General features: G+C 40.8%; 1 protein-coding gene across 3 annotated transcripts in view; it reads left to right on the forward strand.

Annotated features, from left to right (window-relative positions):
- The window catches only part of PSTPIP2 (proline-serine-threonine phosphatase interacting protein 2), a 92,221-nt gene that overhangs the window by 47,000 nt on the left and 17,849 nt on the right, over positions 1–27,372 (forward strand). For 2 of the 3 annotated variants that reach the window (XM_082353356.1, XM_082353357.1), the window contains exons 2-6: positions 513–613; positions 14,164–14,241; positions 18,336–18,370; positions 19,790–19,896; positions 24,654–24,716. In XM_082353356.1, coding sequence (XP_082209482.1) covers positions 513–613; positions 14,164–14,241; positions 18,336–18,370; positions 19,790–19,896; positions 24,654–24,716 — 384 coding nt within the window. The remainder of the gene's footprint in view (positions 1–512; positions 614–14,163; positions 14,242–18,335; positions 18,371–19,789; positions 19,897–24,653; positions 24,717–27,372) is intronic. The other variant, XM_082353358.1, reaches the window with a different exon arrangement.

A 27,372-nucleotide genomic window follows, 5' to 3' on the forward strand; every position in this document is an offset into this window, starting at 1 on the left:
CCCTCACACCAGGCTTCTTGGCTTTGGGAAGAGATGTCAGGGTCAAGCTCTGTGACAGGTGTGAGGACACAGTGAACACTGTGTATCCCTGGTTAAAATGGACCTGTGGTGTAACTGAGTTTCCCCCCGTGGGATAGAGGGTCACTCAGCAGAAGGACGGAAGGGGGCTCAGACATCCTCCCATCCTCCCTGCCTGGCCTGATCAGGGCATGTGGGGACCCAGGGAGGGGCCCCAATCCCAGCCAGCTCCCTCGTCCATGTGCCTCTCAGTCCTCTGTCACTTCCTTCCTGTTTCGTGGCCCTATAGTTTCATAATTTTAAAAACTCTTCCACAGTTACATGCACTCTGAACTTCTTCTATTTTGTCCTTTTTGGTCACATGTGCCTTGGAGGTAAGTGTTTCAGCAACTCCCCATAGCCAGCTTCCCCGTGTCCTGCCCTGTCCACGCTTCAGGCCTCGGGGCTGCCGTCACCGCGCTCCCCATCTCACACAGTGTTGTTTTTCTCACCAGAGTTCAGACATCCTCAGCAGCACTGGCTATGAGACCATCATCCAGCATCTGAACAACGGCCGCAAGAACTGCAAAGAGTTTGAAGACTTTTTAAAAGAAAGGTACACGTTGTTTCTCTCTGAAGACAGAGGGTGGACAAAACACTCGCACACAGACAAGGACAGTTTACTGGTTTTGTTTGTTTTTAATGGTCCACAAAACCCTTTGCTGTAAAGTTATGGAACGATCCCCAAGAAGTAAATGATATCTTTGTCCTAAAGCTCTTAGGAAGCCATTCAAGAGATAAGATTTATAAATGAAACAGCAAACAAAATATAATAAAATACTAAGTTTTGTGATACGTATGATACTGAAAGACCTCACGGGAGAGGGGAGCTTGGGACGACTGGCAAAAACAGAGGGGCAGCGTCATGGAGGAGGAGATCTTGAAGCGTCCCTTAACTCGAGGAAGAGATGGCTTTGGTCAGTGGAGGAACACCCAGGTGTCTATGGGAGGGCAGCAAGCAGGGCCTGTGCAGTGACAGGGAGGCAGAGCCTGGCTCAGAGACCACTGAGCTGCGGTGCTGGGAAAGATCAGGGGCCAGTCGTGGTGCTCCGCAGGGTGGTGGGCTTGGTGGCCTGGGGGGATCTGGCATGCTTTAGAGGACTCCCTCCCCTCCCCTTCTCTTCCCTTCCTTTCCTTTAAGATTAAAAAAAATTCTATACTTAATGGGGTAAGTTAGTTTTATGGAAAATCTTATTCATCTGGAAGCCTCCATTTCCCGGTGACTCTGGATGAAGGAGTGCTTTGTGGAGATTTTTGTCCAAAGATCTGCGTTGTTGCCAGGACCCAAACTGATGAACCGGTTCTGTTTGTAAGGCAGTGAGTGAGAGAGTTGTTAGTTGGAGATACAGACAGCAAAGTGCTTTTGATCAAATCTCTTTATTTTCTACTCAAGAGAACATTAGGGTAACATAAAACTCACACTGGTTGCCCGCTCTCAGATGGCGAGGCCTCTCCCCTTGAACTGTTTCAAAGGTCCAGGGCAGCTGAGCACTGCCACGCTGTGAGTCTCAGGAGGGGGTGGACACAGAGAGGTCTGTCCACTGTCAGGCCCCATGGAACTGGTCGCTGTGCCTCCTTTGAGGGACCAGCCTCCCTCTTCTACCCAAGCTGGTTGACAGTGGTGACACCAAGTTACAACTTTCCTTTCTCTTGACAAACACTGGAGGTGAGCTTCTTCCTTTCTTCAATTGTCTCTGACAAAGGAGCAAGCACACAAGAGTTTCCCCACTGTATAGGACATAGAAATTGCAGAACATCCCTTGCTTTATGTGTTTCTCCTCCACTTGGGGCTTTTATAAATTTTCTCCTGGGAATGATATAGCTTTGCCATACATCCATGAAGGAGGTGTTGGCTAATGGCCAAAGCTTCTGCAGCCCAGACAGAACAATCCAAGGTTCCCCTGACACAATGGGGATGGTGGTATATATCAGTGGTGTCTACATTTTTTTGAATGTAACCCTCAGTACAAAATACATTTTACACTGCCACCCAGTACACACATGCATAAAACAAAAGTTTAATAAAACATTACTACCCTATTATTTTACTCAATTCTATTTAATTAAAAACTGCTGGTCATGTATGCAGAAAACAGTAAGACACTGATGAAAGAAATTAAAGATCATACAAACAGATGGAGAGATATACCATGTTCTTGGATTGGAAGAATCAACATTGTGAAAATGACTATACTACCCAAAGCAATCTACAGATTCAGTGCAATCCCTATCAAACTACCAGTGGCACTTTTCACAGACCTAGAACAAAAAATTTCACAATTTGTATGGAAACACAAAAGACCCCGAATAGCCAAAGCAGTCTTGAGAAAGAAACACAGAGCTGGAGGAATCAGGCTCCCTGACTTCAGACTATACTACAAAGCTACAGTAATCAAGACAATATGGTACTGGTACAAAAACAGAAATATAGATCAATGGAACAGGATAGAAAGCCCAAAGATATACCCACGCACATATGGTCACCTTATTTTTGATAAAGGAGGCAAGAATATACAATGGAGAAAAGACAGCCTCTTCAATAAGTGGTGCTGGGAAAACTGGACAGCTACATGTAGAAGAATGAAATTAGAACACTCCCTAACACCATACGCAAAAATAAACTCAAAATGGATTAAAGACCTAAATGTAAGGCCGGACACTATAAAATTCTTAGAGGAAAACATAGGCAGAACACTCTATGACATGAATCACAGCAAGATCCTATTTTTTTTTTAAAATAAATTTATTTATTTATTTATAGCTGTGTTGGGTCTTCATTTCTGTGCGAGGGCTTTCTCCAGTTATGGCAAGCGGGGGCCACTCTTCATCACGGTGTGCGGGCCTCTCACTATCGCAGCCTCTCCTGTTGCGGAGCACAGGCTCCAGACGCGCAGGCTCAGTAATTGTGGCTCACGGGCCTAGTTGCTCTGCGGCATGTGAGATCCTCCCAGACCAGGGCTCGAACCCATGTCCCCTGCATTGGCAGGCAGATTCTCAACCACTGTGCCACCAGGGAAGCCCCAGCAAGATCCTTTTTGACCCAGCTCCTAGAGAAATGGAAATAAAAACAAAAATAAACAAATGGGACCTAATGAAACTTAAAAGCTTTTGCACAACAAAGGAAAACATAAACAAGACAAAAAGACAGCCCTCAGAATGGGAGAAAATATTTGCAAATGAAACAACTGACAAAGGATTAATCTCCAAAATTTACAAACAGCTCATGCAGCTCAATATCAAAAAAACAAACAACCCAATCCAAAAGTGGGCAGAAGACCTAAATAGACATTTCTCCAAAGAAGATATACAGATTGCCAACAAACACATGAAAGAATGCTCAACACCATTAATCATTAGAGAAATGCAAATCAAAACTACAATGAGATATCATCTCACACCAATCAGAATGGCCATCATCAAAAAATCTACAAACAATAAATGCTGGAGAAGGTGTGGAGAAAAGGGAACCCTCTTGCACTGTTGGTGGGAATGTAAATTGATACAGCCACTGTGGAGAACAGTATGAAAGTTCCTTAAAAAACTAAAAATAGAACTACCATATGACCCAGCAATCCCACTACTGGGCATATACCCTGAGAAAACCATAATTCAAAAAGAGTCAAGTACCACAATGTTCATTGCAGCTCTATTTACAATAGCCAGCACATGGAAGCAACCTAAATGTGCATCAACAGATGAATGGATAAAGAAGATGTGGCACATATATACAATGGAATATTACTCAGCCATAAAAAGAAACGAAATTGAGTTATTTGTAGTGAGGTGGATGGACCTAGAGTCTGTCATACAGAGTGAAGTAAGTCAGAAAGAGAAAAACAGATACCGTATGCTAGCACATATATATGGAATCTAAAAAAAAAAAAAAAAAGGTTCTGAAGAACATAGGGGCAGGACACTAATAAAGACGCAGACATAGAGAATGGACTTGAGGACACAGGGAGGGGGAAGGGTAAGCTGGGACGAAGTGAGAGAGTGGCATGGACATATATACACTACCAAATGTAAAATAGATAGCTAGTGGGAAGCAGCCGCATAGCACAGGGAGATCAGCTCAGTGCTTTGTGACCACCTAGAGGGGTGGGATAGGGAGGGTGGGAGGGAGATGCAAGAAGGAAGAGTTATGGGGATATATGTATACATATAGCTGATTCACTTTGTTATACAAGAGAAACTAACATACCATTGTAAAGCAATTATACTCCAATAAAGATGTTAAAAAAAAAAAAACTGCTGGTCATAACCCATTGAATTAATTTATGGTTTACAAATGGGTCATGACCCACAGTTTGAAAATCACAAGTCCAAACAGAACTCAAAAGCTAAGATCTCACTTTTTAAATGTTTCACAGAAATATATAGGTAAGAGGAGAAAATATATGCAAATTAAAAATTATTAAATATTTGTACTGCATTTCTGGTATATGGTCATTTTTCTGCAGGAGCTTCATAGCAAAAGAAACCAGTCCCGTGTTCTATGATTTTGGGGAAGAATCTGCTGGCATCAGGTCAGAGTGTCAGATACGTCTGCCCTGGGTGTGGGGACTTGAGGCCCCTGAGCAAGTGGCCTGCCTGGCTTTGGGCCTCCTTTCATGGTAGTGTGCTTGCCAGAAGGAAGCTGCTCCACTGAGGGCATGTGTTTTGTTCCGGGTTAGCTCATGAGAGGAAGTGCAGTCCTCTTCAGGTTCAGGGGTCCAGGCTTTCTTTCTGCTCTCATAGGTGCGGGGGGACCTGGGACCTGGGACTCAGTCTTGGCCGTAGTCCGATAATGCCGAAACGGCCTCCTCAGGTCTTGAGCATTATTTTACTGAGCTGCCATAAATTTCGTGTGGAACCCTGGCATATTTGGCGTTCATTATGGACTAGAGGAAAAACACACACAAACACAGGGGTGAAGATAACAGCAGTCTGCCAGGTAGTATTTATTATTTTGTTCCTGAAGTGTCATCACATACATTTATAACATTTTTATGATACGTGGCTAATGTGGTAGTTTTAGGACCCCCCCGCCTCCCGCCACACCCCCAAAGTGTTGAAGTCTCACCGTGGACCTCTGGAATTTCTGGCAGCTCAACCTGCCCGGGGCAGCAAGGGGAAGGGAGAGATACTGCATTTCCCAGGGTCCTCCCTCCCCCACTCTTTCCAGATGGAACTAGGACTGTGCCCCTCCATGCCATGTTTTACCCCATGATGGAAACTAGGAAGTATCCTTTTCCTTGGTGGTACCAGATGGGTTGCAGTAAGTCCATCTACACTCGTTTGAGGATGGACTGAACAATCATACGGTGCAAGGAGAAGTGTGACATGCTGCTCTGGAGCGGGCAGGAATGCTGCCTTTTTTGCATCTGCATTGCTGATCCGGGGGCTGTGTCTCAGCGTGTGCTCTGTAGCTGACCAGTCCCCAGTAAGTCCTGGATGACTTACTATAACACAGCAAGTAAATAAGAAAACAGAGTAACAAACAACCTATCAGTAAACTGTGAATTTGCCTAGTTTACCATCTATCAGTGACGACATAGATGATGACAACCACAGCCAACCTCTGAACGGCTACGCAGTAGCAGCCACGTATTGAGCACTTGCTGTGTGCCGTGCTGGGAGCTTTGTCTCACGATATTTATTATCTTTACTGATCTTTATTACAGTAATGTTGAGGTTTACACGTCCCTTTGAAATAGTCTCCTTTGACACACACCAACTACATAAGGTATTATTATTTCCATTTTCTTTGCATGAAAATGTAGCTTTTATTTATTTTTTTTAGATTTTTTTTTTTTTGAAAATGTAGCTTTTAAAATGAGATTGGATAAGTAATTTACCACGGGAACCTAAAAAGAATCTAGAACAGCTCCAGAGACATGGCATCTCACACAGACTCTGTGTTGATGACTCATCAACTGTGGGCAGAAGAGCAGGTGACTTTCCAGGAGGCAGGGCTTGCTCCCAGCATGGAGGTTTCTCTCCCTCCCTTTTCTCTCTGTTTCGTATTCTCACTCATCGTACCCACTCTACCTGTCCAGGCGGACAGCTTTATTAATGAGCGTGCTTCGGATGTCTCTGCCTCCACATCTTTACTCCATTATTTCCCCACCTGGAATGTGCTCCTTTTTCTGCGACTCCTAGGTGAATCCTCCCCATCCTTCAAAGTCCAGGTCAAATTTCCTTCTCTTCCTCCTTTTCCTTTTTTTTTTTCTTTAAAAGAAGCATTCTACGTAGCGCTCCAGCCTGAGATCATCCACTGGTTAACAATTAAAATGATCCTATCTTATCACTGGTAGCCCAAGCCCATGGACTCTCCTGCCCCTAGAACCCTAGGTGAGCCCAGGCATTACATACTGAGCTCCTGGTATGAGCAGGAGATAAATATAAAAATGAGGATAATTTTGGCCACCCAGAGGGTGGCCAAGTGTGACTAAATGAGATTATGTTAATAGCTGCCATTTACTGAAGGTTTGCTAGATATAAGCTAACATCTAATTTGCATATATTATCTCATTTAATTCTCAAAATAACCCTGTATGGCAAGTTTTATCATCCTTATTTTACAAGTGAAGAAACTGAGGTTCAGACAAGTTATATAACTTGCCTAAAATCAGACAGGTAATCAGGGATAGATCTGGTTTCAAACCTAGGAAAGTTGACCTCTGGAATCTGTGCTGTTAATCACTTCAGTATACTGAGTACGGTACCTGGTACACAATAAGTGGTGGGTAAATGGTACCCATTACTAATATTGTTATATTAAGCCTGGAAGTTATGTAGAGAATATATCATCAGCTCCATTTTACAGATGAGAAAACTGAGGTTCAGTGGGAGTTTATATGACTTGTCCAAGATTATGAAAGCAGTAAGTAGTAGAGCCAGGACTTCTATTAATCCCATGTCTAACGGTTTTTCTACTTTATTTAGTGGTCTCCTTAGAACACTAGGTATATTCTTTGAAAGGAGGCTTCTCCAGGAACTTGGTGGTCAGATCAGCCCTCTTAACTGTGTGTTGCAACGTGATCCTGAGTAGGGAGGAGGGAAGTGTGCCTGTGGGACCCCTTTAGGTCTGAAATTATAACTATGGACTGGGGGATCCCCAGCCCCAGTGCTTTGGGACTCTGGGCTCTTTCCACAAGCTCCTGTACTCCCATTGTTCTTTTTTAGGGAGAAGTCAACCTATCCTGGTTACAGCTCTCCTTCTGGGATCCTCATTGTGGGTCAGCTGTCTGTCAGGATGGGCTTAAGAATGACAGATTGCCAGGTAGGAGTGACTGATTCCCTTAGACATTATCACCTTGTCAAGTTATAGCCAAACCATTATGTGCTATATGAGTTTCCTAGGGCTGCCGTAGCAAATTGCCACAAACTGGGTGGCTTAAGACAACAGAAATTTATTCTCTCATAGTTCTCAAGGCCAGAAGTCCAAAATCAAGATCTGCAGGATCATGCTCTCATGAAGGCTTTAGGAGAGAGTCTGTTCTATGTTTTTTTTGTTGTTTTTTTAAAAAAAATATTTATTTATTTATTTATTTGGTTGTGCCGGGTCTTAGTTGCAGCAGGCAGCCTCCTGAGTTGCAGCTCACCAGCTCCTTAGTTGTGGCACGTGGGCTCCTTAGTTGCAGCAGACGGGATCCTTTAGTTGCAGCACGCGGGCTCCTTAGTTGTGACACGCGAACTCTTGATTGCAGCATGCATGTGGGATCTAGTTCCCTGACCAGGGATGGAACCCGGGCCCCCTGCATTGTGAGCGTGGAGTCTTAACCACTGTGCCACCAGGGAAGTCCCTGTTCTATGTCATTTTCTTAGCTTCTAGTTTTGCTGGCAATACTTGGTGTTCCTTGGTTTGCAGCCTCTAACTCCAATCTCTTCTTCTGTCGTCACATGGCATTCTTCTCCTGTGTCTTCCTGTCATCTTCATATTGGGTTAAGGGTCCATCCTAATTCAGTGTAATCTCAACTAATTATATCTACAATAACCCAATTTCCAAATAAAGTCATATTCTGAGATACTGGGGTTTAGGACTTTAGTATATTTGGGGCCTTGTGGGCGGACACAGTTCAACCCATAACATGTACCCAACAGAATGGGGTGGAAGCCGAGACCTATAAGGGAAGTAGAGACTGGGATGGAAGGTGAGTAGCTAAGTCTTCAAATCGAGGCTTCCTCAGAAGCCAGTGGTGATATAAATCAAGACCTTTCTCATTGTCAGTTTCCTCCTCTGTAAAATGGAGGGGTTATATTAGGTGTTTTGTAAGATTCCCTCTGGATCTAACAATGTGGTTCTTCTCAAGGAATTTATAATTCAGTCTTGGTACTGTGATTGGTGTATATGGTAAAAATTTATTAAAGTGTCAAGTTTTAAAGCAGAATGATTTCCTCTGCTTTGGGGCTGCCAGGAACACTGGGTTGAGGGTCATCCTTAGGTTTCTTTCAAGATTTATGGAAAAGGCCAAATCTGACAATATTTGCAGTGGGTCAGTGAAGGGGAAATGGCACATGGATTATTCCTGGTCTGGGAATTTGAACAGGGAGGAGAAAAAGTGAGCTGGAGTTTTCAAGGAGGGCTTGTGAGGAAAGTGTAGCCAACTGGGTGCTTACAGTGGTATTCCCTCTTCTGTTACCTATACTATTTTGTACATTTTCATTATGGCCCTTGTTACATGGGCCTCATATTCAAATGAAAGTATTGGTTTACATTCCCCCTGTCCCTCACCCATGAGCTCCTCTAGGCAGGCCTCATATTTCAGTCACCTCTGTGTTCTCCTAATGTGATGCCTGGCACATAGTGGATGTTCAATAATGACAAATTGATGAGCAGATAACAGGGAAAATTTGGATCGGTGGTAGAACGGTGATCTAGGTTAAAGCCTACTTATTCAGGGGTGATTTTTGCAAAGTCCTAGTGATTCCTTCATTGGCTACAGGCCCCTGGACTCCACTGCTTCCCATTTGCTGAGGAAACACCCTCTTAATCTTGTGGTTGTTCCCCTGATTTCATGAGGAGGAGGTTGTAGTTTCACCTTTATCAAAACTCCTTCTTTTCTCCAAAGAGCACACCACTGTGCCTGCTGGAACTCATTAAGTCATCCTTCAGTATCCATAGGGGATTGGTTCCAGGAACCCCAGGATCCACAGATGCTCGAGTCCTGTATAAAATGGCTTACTGGACTTCCCTGGTGGTCCAGTGGGTAAGACTCCGTGCTCCCAATGCAGGGGGCCCGGGGTCGATCCCTTGTCAGGGAACTAAGATCCCACATACCGCAACTAAGCCCACGCACCGCAACTACTGAGCCCATGCGCTCTAGAGCTCCCACACCACAGCTAGAGAAGCCTGTGCACCACAACTGGAGAAGCCCGTGCACCACAACTGGAGAAGCCCACATGCCACAACGAAGAGCCCATGCGTTGCAAGGAAGACCCAGCACAGCCAAAATAAATTAATTAATGGAAAAAAAATGGCGTACTATTTGCATATAACCTACGCATATCCTCCTGTATACTTTAAATCATCTCTAGGTTACTTATAGTACCTAATACAATGTAAATGCTATGCAGATAGTTGCCAGCATAGGCAAATTCAAGTTTTGCTTTTTGGAACTTTCTGGAATTTTTTCCCCCAAATATTTTTCATCCCCAGTTGGTTGAATCTGTGGATGTGGAATCTGCAGTTGCAGAACCCGAGGTTGTGGAGGGCGGACTGTACTTGTCAGATTCTAGGACTCTCCATGAGGATCAGGTGCTACCTGTGGTGAGTTCAGATTCATGGTGCCTTAGTGTTAGAAGAAAGGGATTGAGTAAATTCTGTTACCAGAAACCACAAAAGATTATCAAGAAATCTTTTTTTTTTTAAGAAATCTTAATGGATATAATCCTGAAAGGATAAAATACATGTACATTATACATATTTATTTTAAAGAAAATAGCCTTAGTTTCTTTTTACGTGTAAAAATAATAAATGTTCATTGTAGGGTATCATAATTTTTATATAGATATGGTGAATAGAGATTCTGAAAGGTAGAAATAGTTTCTAGGGAGTTAAAATGCATCCTTTCTTACAACTAGAGTCAGTTTCAGGTGTGTTTCACTTTACATTATCAGGAGTGGGCAAAAATTTAGAAATAGAATCCAAGAGTAGAAGCCCAAGAAAACACAGGATTCTTGCTCAAGCTGTGGTAGTGAGGGGAAGTTAATGTATAAGATCAGAAGGGCATAAAAGAGAATTCACGCGCATGGTTTCAGAGCAAGTAGATAGGGTTGCCCACAGTACCAGGAGCAGGATGAACCCAAATGACGCAACAGCCATGCAAATTACCTCAGCCAAAAGAAAAAGGAGGGAGAGAAGAAGGGAGAGAGGGAGCAAGGAAGATATGAAGTCAAAAAGAGCAAAAGAACCAGGGCCCCAAACTCAAGAACAGATAGACAAAGCCACTCCAAACTCTGGGTAACTGATCCCAAGTAGAAAATTTACCAAAAGGGAATAATAAAAGTATTCAGAGAGAGAATCCAGGAAAAATTTCATGGAATGTAGAAGAACTAAATAGATCTGAAGGGCACACACTATAAACCAGGAAACATTGATACACAGTAATCAATATTGATTATGATTATTTAAGAATCAACATTAACATTCATCCTGGTTAAGTTATTTAGTTAAAGAAAGAATAGTTCAAGTATCTAGGAAGGAAATGAACCAAGTTTTTGAAACAGGAATGGGCAGCAGGGAATCCGGATGGCCTTGAGTTTCTCTTCAATGACAGAAGCCAATGGAACAAGTTCAGCAGAGTTCTGAGGGAAAGTTTAAGAACATTCATTACACCAGTGAGGTTGTCATTCAGATATAAAGCCCACACCATCATCAAAAAGTCTACAAATAATAAATGTTGGAGAGGGTGTGGTGTAAAGGGAACCCTCCTACACTGTTGGTAAGGATGTAAATTGGTGCAGCCTCTGTGGAGAACAGTATGGGGGTTCCTCAAAAAACTAAAAATAGAGTTACCGTATGATCCAGCAATCCCATTCTGGAGCATATATCTGGAAGAGACGAAAACTCTAATTTGAAAAGATACATGCACCCCAGGGTTCATTGCAGCACTATTTACAATAGCCAAGACATGGAAGCAACCTAAATGTCCATCAACAGATGAATGGATAAAGAACCTGTGGTACATATATACAATGGAACACTACTCAGTCGTAGAAAAGAATGAAGTAATGCCATTTGTGGCAACATGGATCAATCTAGAGATTATCATACTAAGTGAAGTAAGACACAGAAAGACAAATATCCTAAGATAACACTTACAGGTGGAATCTAGAAAAGATAAAAATAAACTTATTTACAAAACAGAAACAGACTCACAGACATAGAAAACAACCTTATGGTTACCAAAGGAGAAAGGTGGGGGGAGGATAAACTGGGTGTGTGAGGTTAACAGATATACACTACTATATATAAAATAGATAAACAAGTACCTACTGTATAGCACCGGGAACTATATTCGATATCTTGTAATAGCCTGTAATGGAAAAGAATCTGAAAAATAACATATATAGATATATGTATATGTATAACTGAATCACTTTCTGTACGCCTGAAAGTAACACAACCTGGTAACAACTGTACTTCAATAAAAAGTAAAAAATAATAATTTCAAATATGAAGGCCACAGGTAAATGGTTTCAAATATGAAAGAACTCAGGAAATACTGATGCCCTCCCTTCTGAGCCATTTTGGCAAAAGATCACAAAGTGATGAAATTCAGCCAGAAGATCACAAAGTGAAGAAATGAACCAAGATACAAATCTTAGGGATGGAAAAGCTATGGTAATAGGACTGGTGGTGAGCATCACATCCATTTTAATAAATAGTTAAGACTAAACAACTGGGGGAATTATGATTGGAGAACAGCGTGTGTTATAGGCACAAATGAAGTAAAAATAATGTAAACATTATCAAGGAGGAGGTGGAGGTACTATAGTGCTAATCATCTCATCCTTTCACGGGCGGGCTGTCAAACATCTGAAATTGTCTAAAGCTGAAATAGGTCATTAAAATATTTTAATGTCTCAATCCCCTTAATTATTTTCATAAACTCCTTTTTAGCTTTAGAAGGATATTTTAGGAATTAATTTTTCCCGTGGCAAAGAAACAATTATTTGAAATTCAGCAATTCCTTCAGCTTCCTTTCAATTTTCTTTTCTTCTGTGAAATTTAAATAAAATCAGGCTTAATACTTTATTTTTAAATAGCATGTAGAATATAGTCTCATTCTTTTAAAATTACTCATGCCTGCCTGTCCATCCTTCCTGCCTGCATATCCGCATAAAGGAATGTCCATTACAATCATCACCTGGTGTTAATACTAATTAATTTTAGTTGGTGGAATTTTGGACAGTTTGTTGCTTTCTTCTATGTATTTTTCTTTTTCCTTATTTTTGAATAATGAGCATGTATCATTTTAAAATGGATAAGGTCATTATTTAGAAAGGACAGATGAGAGTGGGAGAAACTTTATAACATGTAAGAATAAGTATTGATATTCAAAATAAAGAACTTCTACAGAATAATAGGAAAAAGGCAAAACAGTTAAAAAATTGGGATGATATGAGTAGGTAACTCATAGAAGAATATATACAAATGTCCAATAAATATATAAAATGCATAATCACACTAGAAATCAAGGAAGAGCAAATTAAAATGAGAGTTTTTTTTAACCTCTGTCACTAAAGACTGGTGATAATTAAAAAGGAATTATAATATCCAGTGTGGGGGGGGCGGTTTCTGGGAATGGGACTCTTACACACTTTTGGTGGGAATATAAATTGAGAAGGCTTTTTTTGGAGGGTGATTTGGCACTGTTTTCCAAAATTTAAAACACATATTCCTCTGATCTAGTAAATCCACTTTCTCAGAAGTCCTAGCCTAGAGAAACATTCTCAGAGATGCCCATGAATATCTGTCTGAGGATGTTCATGTAGCTTTATTTGGCGGTAGTGAAAAAACAAATAGGGTGACCCTGAACTGTGGAAAACTCCATATCATGAACATGGCGGTTAGCATGTACTGATAAGGGAAGATCTATACGATGTATTTATTACTAGGTGAAAAACAGAACAGCAAATAATAGAATGATCTCAATTATGTAACCATAAAAAGTTGTGTATTTGTGAGATATAGGTATGTAAATGCAGAAAAAGGACTGGAAAAGTACATACCAGGCTTAGCAGTGGCTCCCTCTGGGGAGAGGAGTGGGATTGGGGGATAGCGTGAAGGGGGACTTTCTGTGTTTTATTCCATATGACTTTGTGTTGTGTGAATCTTTTGCAGTGAGAATGTATTCATAATATACTTTTTTTTTTTTTTTAATTTGAAGAAAGTGGGGTAGATGAGCTAAAAGGCCCATAACCTGATAGTATGGTTTAGATAAAGCTGGGGCTGGGACACAAAGTGGAGATGGTGACGAAGGACCATGAGGCTAGGGGAAGGGGGGAAGTGGGCGATGTTTTGTGCTTTAGACAGACCTGTGCCACACCGAGTAACAGGCAGATGTTCTTGTGAGACATGCCAACTGCAGGGTTTATATTCTGAAATTCCCCTCTCTTTGGTATGGTTTAGCTGTGTATTTGAATTGACTATGGATGAGGAACTCTATAGGTTGGTTAAACGATACTCTTAGAGAAGATGGGAGGGGTGGGCCTTAGGATTTCAGCATTTCGTGGAAATATCTTTTACTCCACTTAAAAAAGATATATTTTATATCTATATAGATTTATATAGATTATTTATATAAATTATGGATCATAATTTTGAAAATTATTCTGTAATGTGCTAGCCAGTATTGGTCAAGGGGCCGTGCTTGGTTTGGCTTTAATATTCAAGCTAGAGACTTTTTGCTGGAGAAGAACACCTTAGAGATGAAGGCCACTGTTCTTTTACAGTTCTTCCCGGTTCTGTAGAGGGGAGTTTCACATTTTAGAGAATTGTGTCCTATCTGAGCTTCTACTGTCAAGGATACAGTTTTGCCTTCAAGGGAAGTGCCATGTGTCTGAAATAAGAATCAGCCCTGAGAAGGACTCATAACCCTCTTTTATGTTCCTTTTAGGGCATCAATTGAAGAGAAATATGGCAAAGATCTGCTCAGCCTCTCTAGGAAGAAGCCATGTGGACAGTCTGAGACCAAGTAGGTGCCACATTTCTTTCTGGTTTCTAGGTTGGCTGATACCACTCAGGAGCCCCCATCACTTCAGCAGGCAGAGCTGGCCAGTAGGGTGAAGTGTGTTGGGTGAAAAAAATTTTTAATTTTTTTTTTATTTCCAGTTGTGAGAAATATATAGAAAAATAGAAAGAAAGCTAAAATGAATTATGAAGCCATAACCCATTATTAATATTTTCTAAATTTTCCTTGAAGACCTTTCCTATGTATACTTTTTATAGGTAGAATTGAATTATACATAATTTTATGCTAGAAGTTTAATAGAGAGGGTATTCTTGTTTTATTTCTATGTATATATATATATATATATATATATATATATATGTGTGTGTATGTGTGTGTGTGTGTATAAAACACACCCATAGTTTGTGATAGCTACAAGAGACTCTCTTTGCACTATTTCATAGTTCTCACCACCAGTGTGAGATTTCTTTACCACAATTATTTATTCTTCCATCATTCATTGAATACTCTGAGGATACAGAGATGGCCAGACATGGTGCCTACTTTAGGACCACACTCCCTCGTATACAGGGCTGGCTTCGTGGGCAGTCATATAGGATCTCACACATAGGTAGGCTTCATAATTGGTTTAATGCTCTTTGCTGTCACTATTTGAAATTCTTAGTGATTTATAAACAAGGGGTCCTACATTTTCATTTTGCAGTGGGCCTCACAAATTACGTAGCCAGTCCTACTCACATGGAAATTTCTAAATTCCTTCTCTAACATAGCATACTGAGGGAGACTTGGGGGAAATTGTTTAGGCAGACCTTTGAAGATCTCTGCAGATGTAATCACACCTCATGCTGACATGCACACTGCTTTGGCTGTGCTGTAGACAGCGGCAGAGACCCCCTGAGGTCTGTGTCCCCTCAGAGGTAGTACTGGGAGCAGACAAGACATTGCCCTTCCCCTTCTCTTCTCTTGATCCTAAGACACACACACACACACACACACACACTCACTCATCCCAGACTACAAAGTACTGGATTATTGTGGAGGAGGAAAACATTGGGAGATATTTAAAATATTAACAGTTACATAAACCTTAAAAACTTGTTACCCTCAGACATAGGACATTAGTACAAGGAGAATTTGTTTGTTGATTATATTCTATATATTTTTGATGTTTTAAATGAAAAAATTTAAAACACACTGAAAAGTAAAAAGACAAACGTAATGAATGGCTGTGAATCCATCACTCAGATTTAACAATTATTCATACTTGTCATATTTTCTTAATGTAGTTTTTTGGTGAATTTAAACCTGGAGTCAGCTATTTTTCCAAATATTTCTCCAAGTTCTCCTTTCATGATTAATCATATTTAGAGATGAAACGCTGAGTTCTAGTGTTGGTCATTGTCACAGAGATGTCACTGTTTCTAGGCTCTTTCAGGGGACAGATTTTAAAAGCCTGAGTTCATATTGATATTTCCAATTCTACTTAACTTTACAGTTCACTTAACTTCTTTCATTTTATATTTATTTCCTCTTGCACTGAAAAATCTTGGTTCCTGACAATATTAGCAGAATTATTTGCTTTATATGGCAATATATAGTAAAATGTTTCAAAATAATATTAATACTGCTACTAACAATAAAACTTCTGAATGAAACTTAACATTTCTTAGCAGTTCTTTTTGTAGTTCTTCTTGACCTTATGTCCCACTAAGAACACTGTGTTCTAAGGTCATGTAAAATACTATTTTCTCTGTGTGATTATGTAAACAGTTTTATATATAGTTAAGTTTGTTTGTTTTAAATTTTAAGGATTATTTTCTTTTCCTGCTTGGTTTAGTTTCTTTTTTGAATATGTAAAACATTTCTGTGTTCGAGGTCAGAACTGCATAGTATTAGGTAGGTTTCACTGTCATTCAAGGAGGGTTTAGATACTTTCAAGGAAGATTGGTGGGTCAGTTGATCCAAAAACTTGTTTATTCATAAAGAAGCATAAGCCATTTGGGAAGATATCCAAAAAAATTTTAGGTGATGTGATGGAAAATAGCCATATTCTCTCACATAGTACTTCTTGAAAAATATATTTGGCAGAATGAGTCTGATCCAAGGTGATATTTCTTGCACATTTCACTTAAACTTGGTAAATTCATTAAGAGACTATAGCGCCATTCTCTTCTGTGACGAAAGCCCGTCAGTTTTCCTTCTAAGAATTCCTCAGAGAGGAAGGTGCAACAGGATATGAGACCTGGGGACTGTGTTTCCAAGGTGGAAGTGAAAGGCCATTCAGGTACTTCTGTTTTTGTCACCTCCAGGATGATCTTTAGTAAGGTGCGCTAGATGAGAGTGCGCGACTTTGTTTATCCGGGGACTAAATAGGATTTTTTCACCTCATCGACCACTTTGAGAGACTTCAGCTTTCTGATAGGCCCCGTTAGGGTTTAAGGCCAAAGTGCTTATTAAAAGGTGGCAGAATATTTTCTTTTCCCACAGTTAAGGAGAACACCAGGGAGAAGAGGGCAAGAACGTTGCGAGAACACCATCCCCAAGGTTCAGATTCTATCCGCAGATTGTCGCCACGTTTTGGACATGGGAAACGGCGATAAAGTGATGGTGTGGGACAACAAAGCTGATGACAAACTAAAGGGAGTTTGGGGCTGCTATTTTAGTGGCGTTTTAGGCAGTCACTTAGGGTGGGAGAAAAATTTTAGACCCTGAACAGACTTTATCTCTAAGTCACTTTCCAACTCCACACCTCACTATGGGGAAGACTTCCAGTTGTGTCTGCAGCCATAGCCATCTTTCTCTCTCACTAATTCCAGTCGTTAAGTCTGCTCTCCAGTGGGGCTCATTCATCCTTCTGGGCCACTTGTGCATTTGTTTGGATATGGACACTTTTCTAGTGCATTGCATTCCCTGAAAAATTGTATCATAAGATGGATAAAGTGTATGGAGACTGTGCAGTTATGTTTTTCTGCTCAGTGTGTTTGTAATAACTGGGAATGTTTATGTGAGAAAAGGCAGGGAGAAATAAGAACGCTTTGTTTTGGGACAAATAAACAGAGTGAGAAAAATGAGGTGCAGCTAAAAGAAGGGGCCAGCTGGAAGATACAAGGGTTATTAGTTTGCAAAATAGTAGAACTTGCCATCTACATATATACATATAGAATATGATCCATGATCCCATGCTGTTGTGGCTAGGGGCTGGGGGACCATGACTTCTCTAAGTCCCATTCCTTCTTGAGTGGCTGGAGTGAGCCCAGTGAGATATGCTTCCATGAAGGCGGCAGTGAGCAAGAAAATCCCCAGGGCCACTTCACCTCAAAAGGAGGCTTATTAAGGAAGTGTAGGATGGGGGTGAACTAAAACCATGGGCAAGGGTGAGCTAGAAGGGAGGAGGAGCCATGGGTTATGAGGGAGAGGAGGGGGGAGACTGAGAGAAGGTATGAAAAATGAGTTATGGTCTTCTCCACAGAAACTGTGAGGTAAGAAATGTGTCTTGTTTTAAGCTGCTAAATTTGTGGTAGTTTGTTCATCAGCGATAGAACACTAAATCAATGTGTTTAATGTCTGTCTCCTCTGTTAAGACTCTTAAGTCTGGGAAAATATCTGTCTTGAACTGTTGAATCACCAACATCTGATGCAATGTCTGGCCCATAGTTTATTGTAGTAAGTATGTGATGACTGAAGAATGGATGAAAAAGGAGGTGATCAGGAGCCACAGTTTGAATCCTTCCTTTATTGGCTTGTATTCATATTTCTAATTACCATACTTTAAAGAATGACTGGTATTCTTATGAGAAAGGGACCATAACTCCCCTATTATTGTTGGGGGAAATGAAGCGTAAAGAATTTTGGCATCTGGCTCCACCCAGATGGGCAGTGAAGCATTTATGATGCTCGTGCCTGGGACTGAAAGGGTAAGAGAGGGGAAACTGGACTGAAGAAGTCTTGATCTTTTTTGTCTTCTCAAGCTCCCAGGCAAAGATCAGACCATAGGCTATCAGTTAAGATGTGGGCTGGGAGAAACATACAATGGCATTATAATAAGGTTATACAGCCAATTTCCAGAACTGAAATTATATATGTGCTTTTTTTTTAAGCACCCTGAAGCGGGCCCTTGACGTCTTCAAGCTACGTAAGTGATTCTTTAAAAATGTATTTGCTGTCCTTGGCAAGCTCTGTGTCTGTCATCAAAGGTGGGTTTTAATTTGAACAGCAATCTCATACTGGGTGAAAAAAAAAAAATTAGAGCAACTCCTAAGGTGAGGAATAGCCCTTCAGAGTTGAAATGAGCTGGAGAACCGTCCACACTTGCACGTTATGATGTACATTTGACTTACTTAGGGCAGTGGTTTTCACACTGGAAACTCAGGGTGAGGCCCTGGCACTGATCTTCCAGGGGTCCTGTCCAGTTCTAGTATTCCCTGGGCCTGTTACTCAGAATTTAAGACTTTAAGTCCTTCTGTTCTTCATGCTTCCAAGCTAAGGGCTTTAATGTAGCACAGTATGTGCTTAACATGTTTCTGTAGCTAGTTGAGTGGTTCTAGACATCTTTCCATTTCAGTTCATGCAGATCTGTCTCACTCTTACATTTAAAATTTTTTTATTCTACAAAATGCCACATTTCCCCCAGAAAGGTGATACTGGTTTTTTCCCCACCAACAGTGCTGTTTTCCCCCATGCTTGCCAATACCAAGAATTTTTACACTTTAAAAATTTTGCCAAACTGAAAGGTAAAAAGTGATAGTTTTCAGGGTTTTAAAGCTTTGTGTTTTTTCAGTAGTTTTAAGGCTGAATACATTTTCAAATGTTTACTGGCTATCTGGCCAATCTTTTTTAAAATTTCATGTTCTTTAACCATTTTAAAAATACTAGAATATATATATTTATTTTGATTTGTGAAAGCTCTTTGTTACATAAATTGCAAATATTTTTTCCAGTTTGTCATGTACCTTCTAACCTTGTTCAAGGTTATTTGACACACACACAAGTTTAAAATTTTTTCTTAGGTCAGATCTGTCAGTCTTTCTAGCTTTAATGCCATCTTCTATTTGTTTTCTTAGAACAAGAAAGATAAGCGTTTCGGTTTTTCTATTAAAAAAGTAAGCCATGCTTATTACAAAGAAAATAAAGGGAAAAACACCAATAATCTTTCTATCCAGAGATAAATTTCTTACGGGCTCATGAGATGTTAGAGATGGAAAGAACCTTAGAGTCATGTGATGAGAAATAGGAGTGAATTTGAAATTGTAGTGGGTTTAGTAATGTGTACTAGCATGCGAGCTCCATGAGCTTCTCCCTGGCCCTGGGCATACACTAGGTTAGTAGCAGTTAGTGGTAGGAAGCTAAGCTAAAGGTTTGCCAGCTTGGTCTTGGTGGCCAGGGTAATGCTGGGCACACGGAGGGGCTCAATAAATGTTGGTGACCAAGTGAAGCAGGTTAACTTTACCACTTGCCCTAGCATTTTGTTTGTATTTTAACTTTTTGTATAGTTTCTTTGGTTTGAATTCAGACATATGTAGATCTTGTTTATTTTTTTAAATTCTTTTTGCAGAAGTAGACAATGTGGCACAAAGTCACATTCAGCTTGCACAGACTCTAAGAGAAGAGGCCAGGAAGATGGAAGAATTCAGGGAAAAGCAAAAGTTACAGCGAAAAAAGGTTGGGTTTACGTATGTGTTAAGATGTTGCCATTCTTCCAGCAGAAAATTCCAGGCTTGTTTGTTCATTAAACTCCTTGACCCATTTCCTACCCTCAAGCACCCACACTCTTCTTTTAACCTATGAGATTATTTACTGGGAACCATACGGGCACTCAGTCTAGAGGGTGATGCCTCTGTGCCCATTTGCACGTTAGGGCAGTTCTTTTTTAATTGCTGTAAGAGTCGGGGATCCAGCCTGCTTTCCTCTTCTTTTTATATCTGCTGCCACTGTTAAAACTATGACTGGAAAGGGGAACCCCTCTATCTTCATAAGGATCTAGCATGTGCTACCAAGGTGGTAGGTTCTCAGACCACACTCCTCCTCCTGGACAAGGCAGTAAGGGGAGGATAAGAAGTGGAGGGGACCCATGTTCTCCCTGGAGACCATAATGTCGTCCAACCACCCTATTTTACAAATAGGGAAGCTGAGGCCCTGGGAAATTCAAGTCTTTTTGGCCTCAAAGCAGATGTTTACAGGCTCTTTTTCATTGATAGGATTTATTCTGGCCAATTATATGGAAGGAGATGGGAGTGAACAAGAGTTAATAAAACTGGTAAATATTTGGGAAGTTATAGGCATCAAGAAAAGAAGTCCAGATTTATATTAAAGTGTTCCTTAGACTAGACCACTGTTCTGACTTCCTTCTGTTTTGTTCCTAAAAGACTTGTACATTCAGGTTGGCCTGGCAGCCAGATAGGGCCCTTCCAGAACTTTTACATTTAATTAATTAATTAATTAAATTTGTTGGCCACACCAGAAGCACGGAGTCTTAACCTCTGGACCGCCAGGGAAGTCCCCAGAACTTTTTTTAACATCTGGTCTCCAGGGTTGGAATGAACTTCACGTGGGGGATAAGCTCTTCCCTATTTGGCATCCGAACATTCCCACCCAGGTCTCTCCAGACAGCTCTGCATGGACTTTTTGGACATCTTTCTTCATCTTGGCCCTTTACTGTCTGGAAGTCTGCAGTGTGTAGTCAGTAAACAGCTGGCTCTACCCCTACTTCAATCCCAGCAACTTTGCCTGTGGTTCTAAATCAGAGTCTAATTCCAGCTTCCTTGGTGGCCACTTGGCATTCAGAGTGGGTGGCAGTATCTTAAGAGCTTGACTGCCTTACATATATTGTCATTTTTACTGCTGTGCCTCTTATAGGAAGGAAGGGTAGAAACCAACAATTAAGGAACACCATGTCAGGTGTTTTCACACAAACTCAAGCTTCATGTATGAGGTTTGAGGGGGTGCATCTGACCTAAAGTACTTTTCAGAGCAGAAGTATTATGTATATTACACCCATCTATTGGATGGTCAAACTCTTTTTGGCTGACATTGCCAGCCCTGCCTGCCTCTCCAAAGGATTTACAATTTTTCAGAAGCAAAATGCCTTAGACAACCAGAGTCTGTGCACACATGATTTCCCCTAAGAGGAGAAGAGGGTCATTTCCTCACATTCTCAAGTGCCCTCGGTTGCCTTAGTTATTTCAGGGAGAGTTTTGTTAATTTTGCAAGGCTTCTGAAACTTCCCCTCCTAGCAGGTTACAAAGACCAAGTTCTCGCAGCTAGAAGAACTGTTGTGAATTCTCTTAAGCAATAGAGGCGCCTGGGCTCATTCCACCACTGTCATCCAAATTCCCTATTTTGTGTGCTCTCAAGAGCAGGAAAACACCTTCTGAGCTTTCTTTGCAGAGTCCGAAGTTCATTAATAAATTTGTAATTACTTGTGTCACAATGAACTCTGGGTTGTTCCACTTCTGTATTGATACCTTTTTTTAAAAAAAGCAAACTTTTGGAGAAAATGTGTGAGTGTTAACTTCTCGTTTTCACTGGCCAAACCCTGCATGCGCTGGTCTCTCACTTCTTGGAAATTAAGCCATTTCCAGGAAATCCATCAGTTAGTTTCTTTTAGCAAACTGGGATGGGGGAGGTGCAGATGGAATGGCTGGTAGAAGTTTTGGTGAACTCATTTACAGAACTGCTGTTTTCTGAGGGTGGTAACCAATGCGGCCATGACCATCTCTCCCCCACAGCATAGAGCATGGCTAGAGAGACTGACGTGACAGTAATCATGACAAAGTGTGACGAGCCTTAAAAGGTAGGGAAGAGAAGGTGCCAGCTGAACATGCAGCGGGGACACTTAACCTAATTTATCGGTCTGGGGAGGCCTTCTGGAGGCAGCGACCTTGAAGCTAAAGCCAGCAGAGTGAAAGGCAGTGTGGGTGAGGGCAGAGTGAGAGGAGTCTCTCACCCCTGGAGGTTGGCAGGCAGGGAGGGATCTTCAGAGCCACTCTCAGGAGGCTTGACATTTTAGGTGCTGGAGTTCCGTCCCAGCCCAGAACGTCATGCCTGACAAAGGCAGCATGTGGTCAGTCATTCTCTCCTTTGGTGCCCATATTAAGATAGGGACGATCACAGCAGAATGTTCTGCCTATGTCGAGAGCAGTCTCCAAAGGGAACCTCTTTGGTCATGCAGGTTGTCACTTCCAGTTTTCAGAGTACAGTCCGAATGTATGTAGACAGACAAACAGACCACTTAGCAGCTCTGTCAGTAATTTACTGCAGGGTCACTTGGGTCATTTATAAATAACTTCTTCCTTTTCCCCTCCCTCTTGCTTCTCCCCACTTGATAGCATAGAGGATTGTGTTTTTGCACTATTTTGTGTTATTGATAACAAAACATAATCAAATTTCTACTGGAGGTGGTCTAAGCAGAAAGAATGAGTCCTAGAAGAAAAACTTCCCCAAGGAGTCCTGAAAGAGGGGACTTCCCTGGCAGTCCAGTGGTTAAGACTCTGCACTTCCACTGCAGGGGACACGGGTTCGATTCCTGGTTGGGAAACTAAGATCCCACGTGCTGCATGGTGCGGTCAAAAAAAAAAAAAAAAAGGAGTCCTGAAAGAGAACTCGTGACTTTCTGGGGTCACTATGAATAGGCCACCCTACAAGTGAGTATGGACATGAGGAGACTTAAATCAAGGTGGTATAGCAGACAGAGCTGGACTGGATGTCACTGAGTGGCCTTGAGCAATATCACCCCATGGGCACTGGGGATCATACCTGTCAGATGAGAGCTGGACTGCTGCTCTCTAAGATCCTGCCGACATACAAGTGCCAGGAATCTTTGAAGGCAGAGAGAAGAATGGTATGAAGTAGAACTTTGTAGACACGCGAGAGGTGCTTGAAGCAGGTGTTACGTAGAACTTGGAGATAAGGAGGCCTGGCTTGGGCCATAAACTATAAATTAATAGCGGCTGCTGAACTGGAAGAATGGCAGTGTGTATATTTGGACTAGAAAGGACCACGGATGGACCGACATTGCTAATTGATCTGCTCTGTGGAGCCTGGGAAAATCAGGGTTTACTATTATGAATAAACCCTGCCCCTCCTGGCAGAGGCACATAGATGCTCACGTGAGCCACACAGCTCCCTGTCTTTGATGGCAGGGAGCTGCCCATGAGTCTTTCCCAGTCGGGTCACGTTGGAGCCCTGTCTGTTCTCCATGTCCTTGGAGCCTCCTTGGGACCATTGGCTACCTCCTGGTCCCTCAATTTCAGCTGGGCTGGAAGATGGCTGTTCTGTTCCCTGAGGGTCCCTTGGGGCTCCCCCAAGGGAGTTTCATGTGGTCCACAAAGTTCATATTTGAAATGAGACCATCCCAAACCTTCCATCCAGATATCTTGAAAATCCATCCATGTTTGTGTGCTATGGTAACAGACAAAAACTTAGTTTTCCAGAAGAGAAATATTTTAATATCATTTTTCAACATTATTTTGCATTATATAATTTTGTACAAGAGCAATGCCATAGCTCATTTTGAATTATTGCGTTTCTTGGCCTTTTATATACCCATTTGGTTTTAAAGAGCTATCATAAGGATAATGATAGTTTTGGATAATGATTAGGAACAAGGGCACAGGAGTCTGGCTGTGCCCAAATCCCAACTCTGCTACTTGTTGAGAGTATTACCTTGGGTGAGTTAATCCATCTCAGTTTACTGTCAAGAAAATGGGGATGAGTACTCACAGTTGTTGTGATGCATGAAAGCTGCTTAGCACGTAATAGTGCTTAATAAATGGGAGCTACTATTATGTCTGAGAGCTACATTGTTATTATTAGCTCCATTATTTTGACTAATAAAAGTATTAACATCACAGCCACAGCAAAGAAGTTGCTCCCAAGTGAACTTGAAGAGTAGCTTACCTTTCCTGGATTAGATGGGGTAAAGAGTAGGGGAACAGCTTCTTTTAGCTGTCCCACAAGCATTTCTTCCCTTCATACTGCTTGGGCTCCTTGCTGGTGAAGGACGTGCCATTGACAGATGCCACAGAAGTGAATGTTTCTGAGTCTTTAACTGTGCTGACATAGGCTTACAGAATAAAAACCCCTTTTAAAATATAAATGGTGCTTTAACAAAGTTTTAAAATCCCTTTTTGAAACCTAAGTTCCTTGATTCCAGATTTACTGATGAGAATACTCTAAGATGATCAGTGATTCTCAATAGTGGCTGGTGGCCACCCAGGTTCAAAGGTGGGCAAATTGTTCAGCTTTTCTGTGCTGCAGTCTCCTTGTCTGTGAAATAGGAGTAATAATAAATAGCACATCTACCCTCTGGGTTGTGTGAGGACTAATTGAGATAAGCCACGTTGAACACTCGGCCCTCAAGATAAGCTGGTGTTAACAATTGGTTTTGATTATTAATAGTGCCTGTTCTCTCTCCACAGACGGAGCTTATAATGGATGCTGCCCATAAACAAAAGGGCTTACAATTCAAGAAAACCATGGATGTGAGTCTCACTGTGTTGCCTTTTTTTTTGTAATGGTGACATTTTCTGATATCCTGTGCTATGTATCAACATATTCCTGAAAATAACATTAGTGCAGTGTTTTAGAGAAAACAGCTTTTGGTGGTTTGACTTTCTATTTGAGCCCTTGGAAAAGGTGAGGATGAAATCAGACAGAAGAAATACAATGATGTTATCTTTCTGGCAACCTGGGAAGGTATAGCAAGTCAACTTAAATATTTCAGACCAGGGCATGTATACTTTATGATGTCTTTTATCTTGTTGGGTTTGAGCTTCTTCCCTGTTAAGACTGTTTTGAATCTTGATTTCTTACCTATTTTTATTGAGTTTTAAGATATCTGCCAATAGTAAAAGCCTCCTTTACTTTAAGTAATTTATTTTAAAAATGCTTAACAAGATAGAACTAAGAGAAGTTGCTGGGGACCTCACACTAGCTTTTCATGAATCTCTTAACAATGAAACTTTGTTACTGGAACATCTGTGACACCATCTTTGTACAGAAGTATCATCACGATATTCTGTGACTATGACATCACATCTGGTAACTTGGTCAAAAAAGAAAATGTCACCAATGTTGATGGCGTATGCAATCTGTTCTGCTTTTTTTTTTCTTTGATGCAGAGCACCTGAAAAGCGATTGATAAATAGGGAATGATGTCAGTGTAATGCAGAAATGGTGTTGGTTGATATATGATTACTCCCAGAACTTTTATGTTTTGAGCAATCTAGGGAAAACTCTCTCACAATTAAAGAGAAAGCCTTATTGAAATATAATTTTCCTATTTCCTCTACCTACGTTTAGAGCCATAACAGTGTTAAAATTTTTGCTTCAACTGTCAAAAGTAATTTAGAAAACTCAGAAGAGAAAGGAAGACTATTGTATTTACTCATTTTTTGCTTGGTGTGTGTGTTTTTCTTCTGCTGTTCCAAGGTTTCTTCTTTTATAATTTTCTTTTGCTTGGAGAACTTCTTTAGCCATTCTTCAGGGTAGGTCTGCTAGTGATAACTACTCTTAGTTTTCCTTTAGTGATTTCCTCTTCATTCTTAAAGGATATCTTCACTGGGTATAGGATTGTGTGTTGACAGTTCTTTTCTTTCAGTACTTGAAAAATGTTGTGCCACTTCCTCATGGCCTCCATAGTTTCTGATAAGAAAGCTGCTGTAATTCAAACTGATTTTCTCTTATGGATAAGGTGTCATTTCTGCTTTAAGATATGATATTTTCTTTTTTTAGTTCTCAGAAGTTAACCTCCGTGTCTTGTCATGGATTTCTTTGGCTTTATCTTGTTTGGGGTTTGATCAGCTTCTGGAATCTGTAGGTTTATATCTTTTGCCAAATTTGGAAAATTTTCAGCTATTCTTTCTTTCTTTTTTTTAAACTTTTTATTTTATATTGGAGTATAGCCGATTAACAATGTTGGGATAGTTTCAGGTGCACAGCAAAGGGACTCAGCCATACATATACATGTATCCATTCTTCCCCAAGCTCCCCTCCCATCCAGGCTGCCACATAACATTGAGCAGAGTTCCCTGTGCTGTACAGTAGGTCCTTGTTGGTTATCCATTTTATTTTTTAAAAAAATATTTATTTATTTATTTATTTATTTATTTAGGCTGTGCCAGGTCTTAGTTGCAGCATGAGGAATCTTCATTGCAGCATGCAGGATCTTTAGTTGTGGCATGTGGACTCTTAGTTGCAGCACACATGTGGGATCTAGTTCCCCAACCGGGGATTGAACCCAGGCCCCCTGCATTGGGAGCGAGGAGTCTTACCCCCTGCAGCACCAGGGAAGTCCCGGTTATCCATTTTAAATATAGCAGTGTGTTAATGTCGATCCCAAACTCCCTAACTATCCTTCCCCCCTGGTAACCATAAGTTCATTCTCTAAGTCTGTGAGTCTGTTTCTGTTTTGTAAATAAGTTCATTTGTATCATTTCTTTTTAGATTCCACATGTAAGGGATATCATCTGATATTTCTCTTTCTCTGTCTGGCTTACTTCACTCAGTATGACAATCTCTAGGTCCATCCATGTTGCTGCAAATTGCATTATTTCATTCTTTTCATCAGTCATTATTTCTTCAAGTACTTTTTCAGCCCACCTTTCTCTCCTAGGATTCCAAGGACATGAATGTTAGATCTTTTGTTATGGTTCCAAAGGTTCATGAGGTCCTGTTCATTTGTTTTTCAGCCTATTTGCTCTCTGTTTTTCAGATCAGGTAAATTCTATTGTACTATCTTCCAGTTCACCAATTCTTTCTTCTGTCTCTTCCATTCATACGTCCATCCTTTCATTTAGTATATTTTTCAGTTCTAAAATTTCCATTTGGTTCTTGTTTATATCTTCTGTTTCTTTGCTGAGATTTTCTTTTTCTTTGCTAAGACTATCTATTTTCTCATGTTTCAAGTGTGTTTGCAAATGTTTATTGAATATTTTTATGATGGCTGCCTTAAAATCTTTGTCAGATAATTGTAACATCTCTGTCACCTTGGTGTTGACATCTATTGATGGTCTTTTTTCATGCAGTTTGAGATCCTCCTGGTTCTTGGTATGATAAGTGATAGTCAATTGATTTTGGACATTTTAGGTATTCTGTTGCAAGACTCTGGATCTTATTTAAACCTTCTATTTTAGCTGG

This window comes from Balaenoptera borealis (genome assembly GCF_965194805.1).
Source record: "Balaenoptera borealis genome assembly, chromosome: 14".
NCBI classification, from domain to species: Eukaryota; Metazoa; Chordata; class Mammalia; order Artiodactyla; family Balaenopteridae; genus Balaenoptera; species Balaenoptera borealis.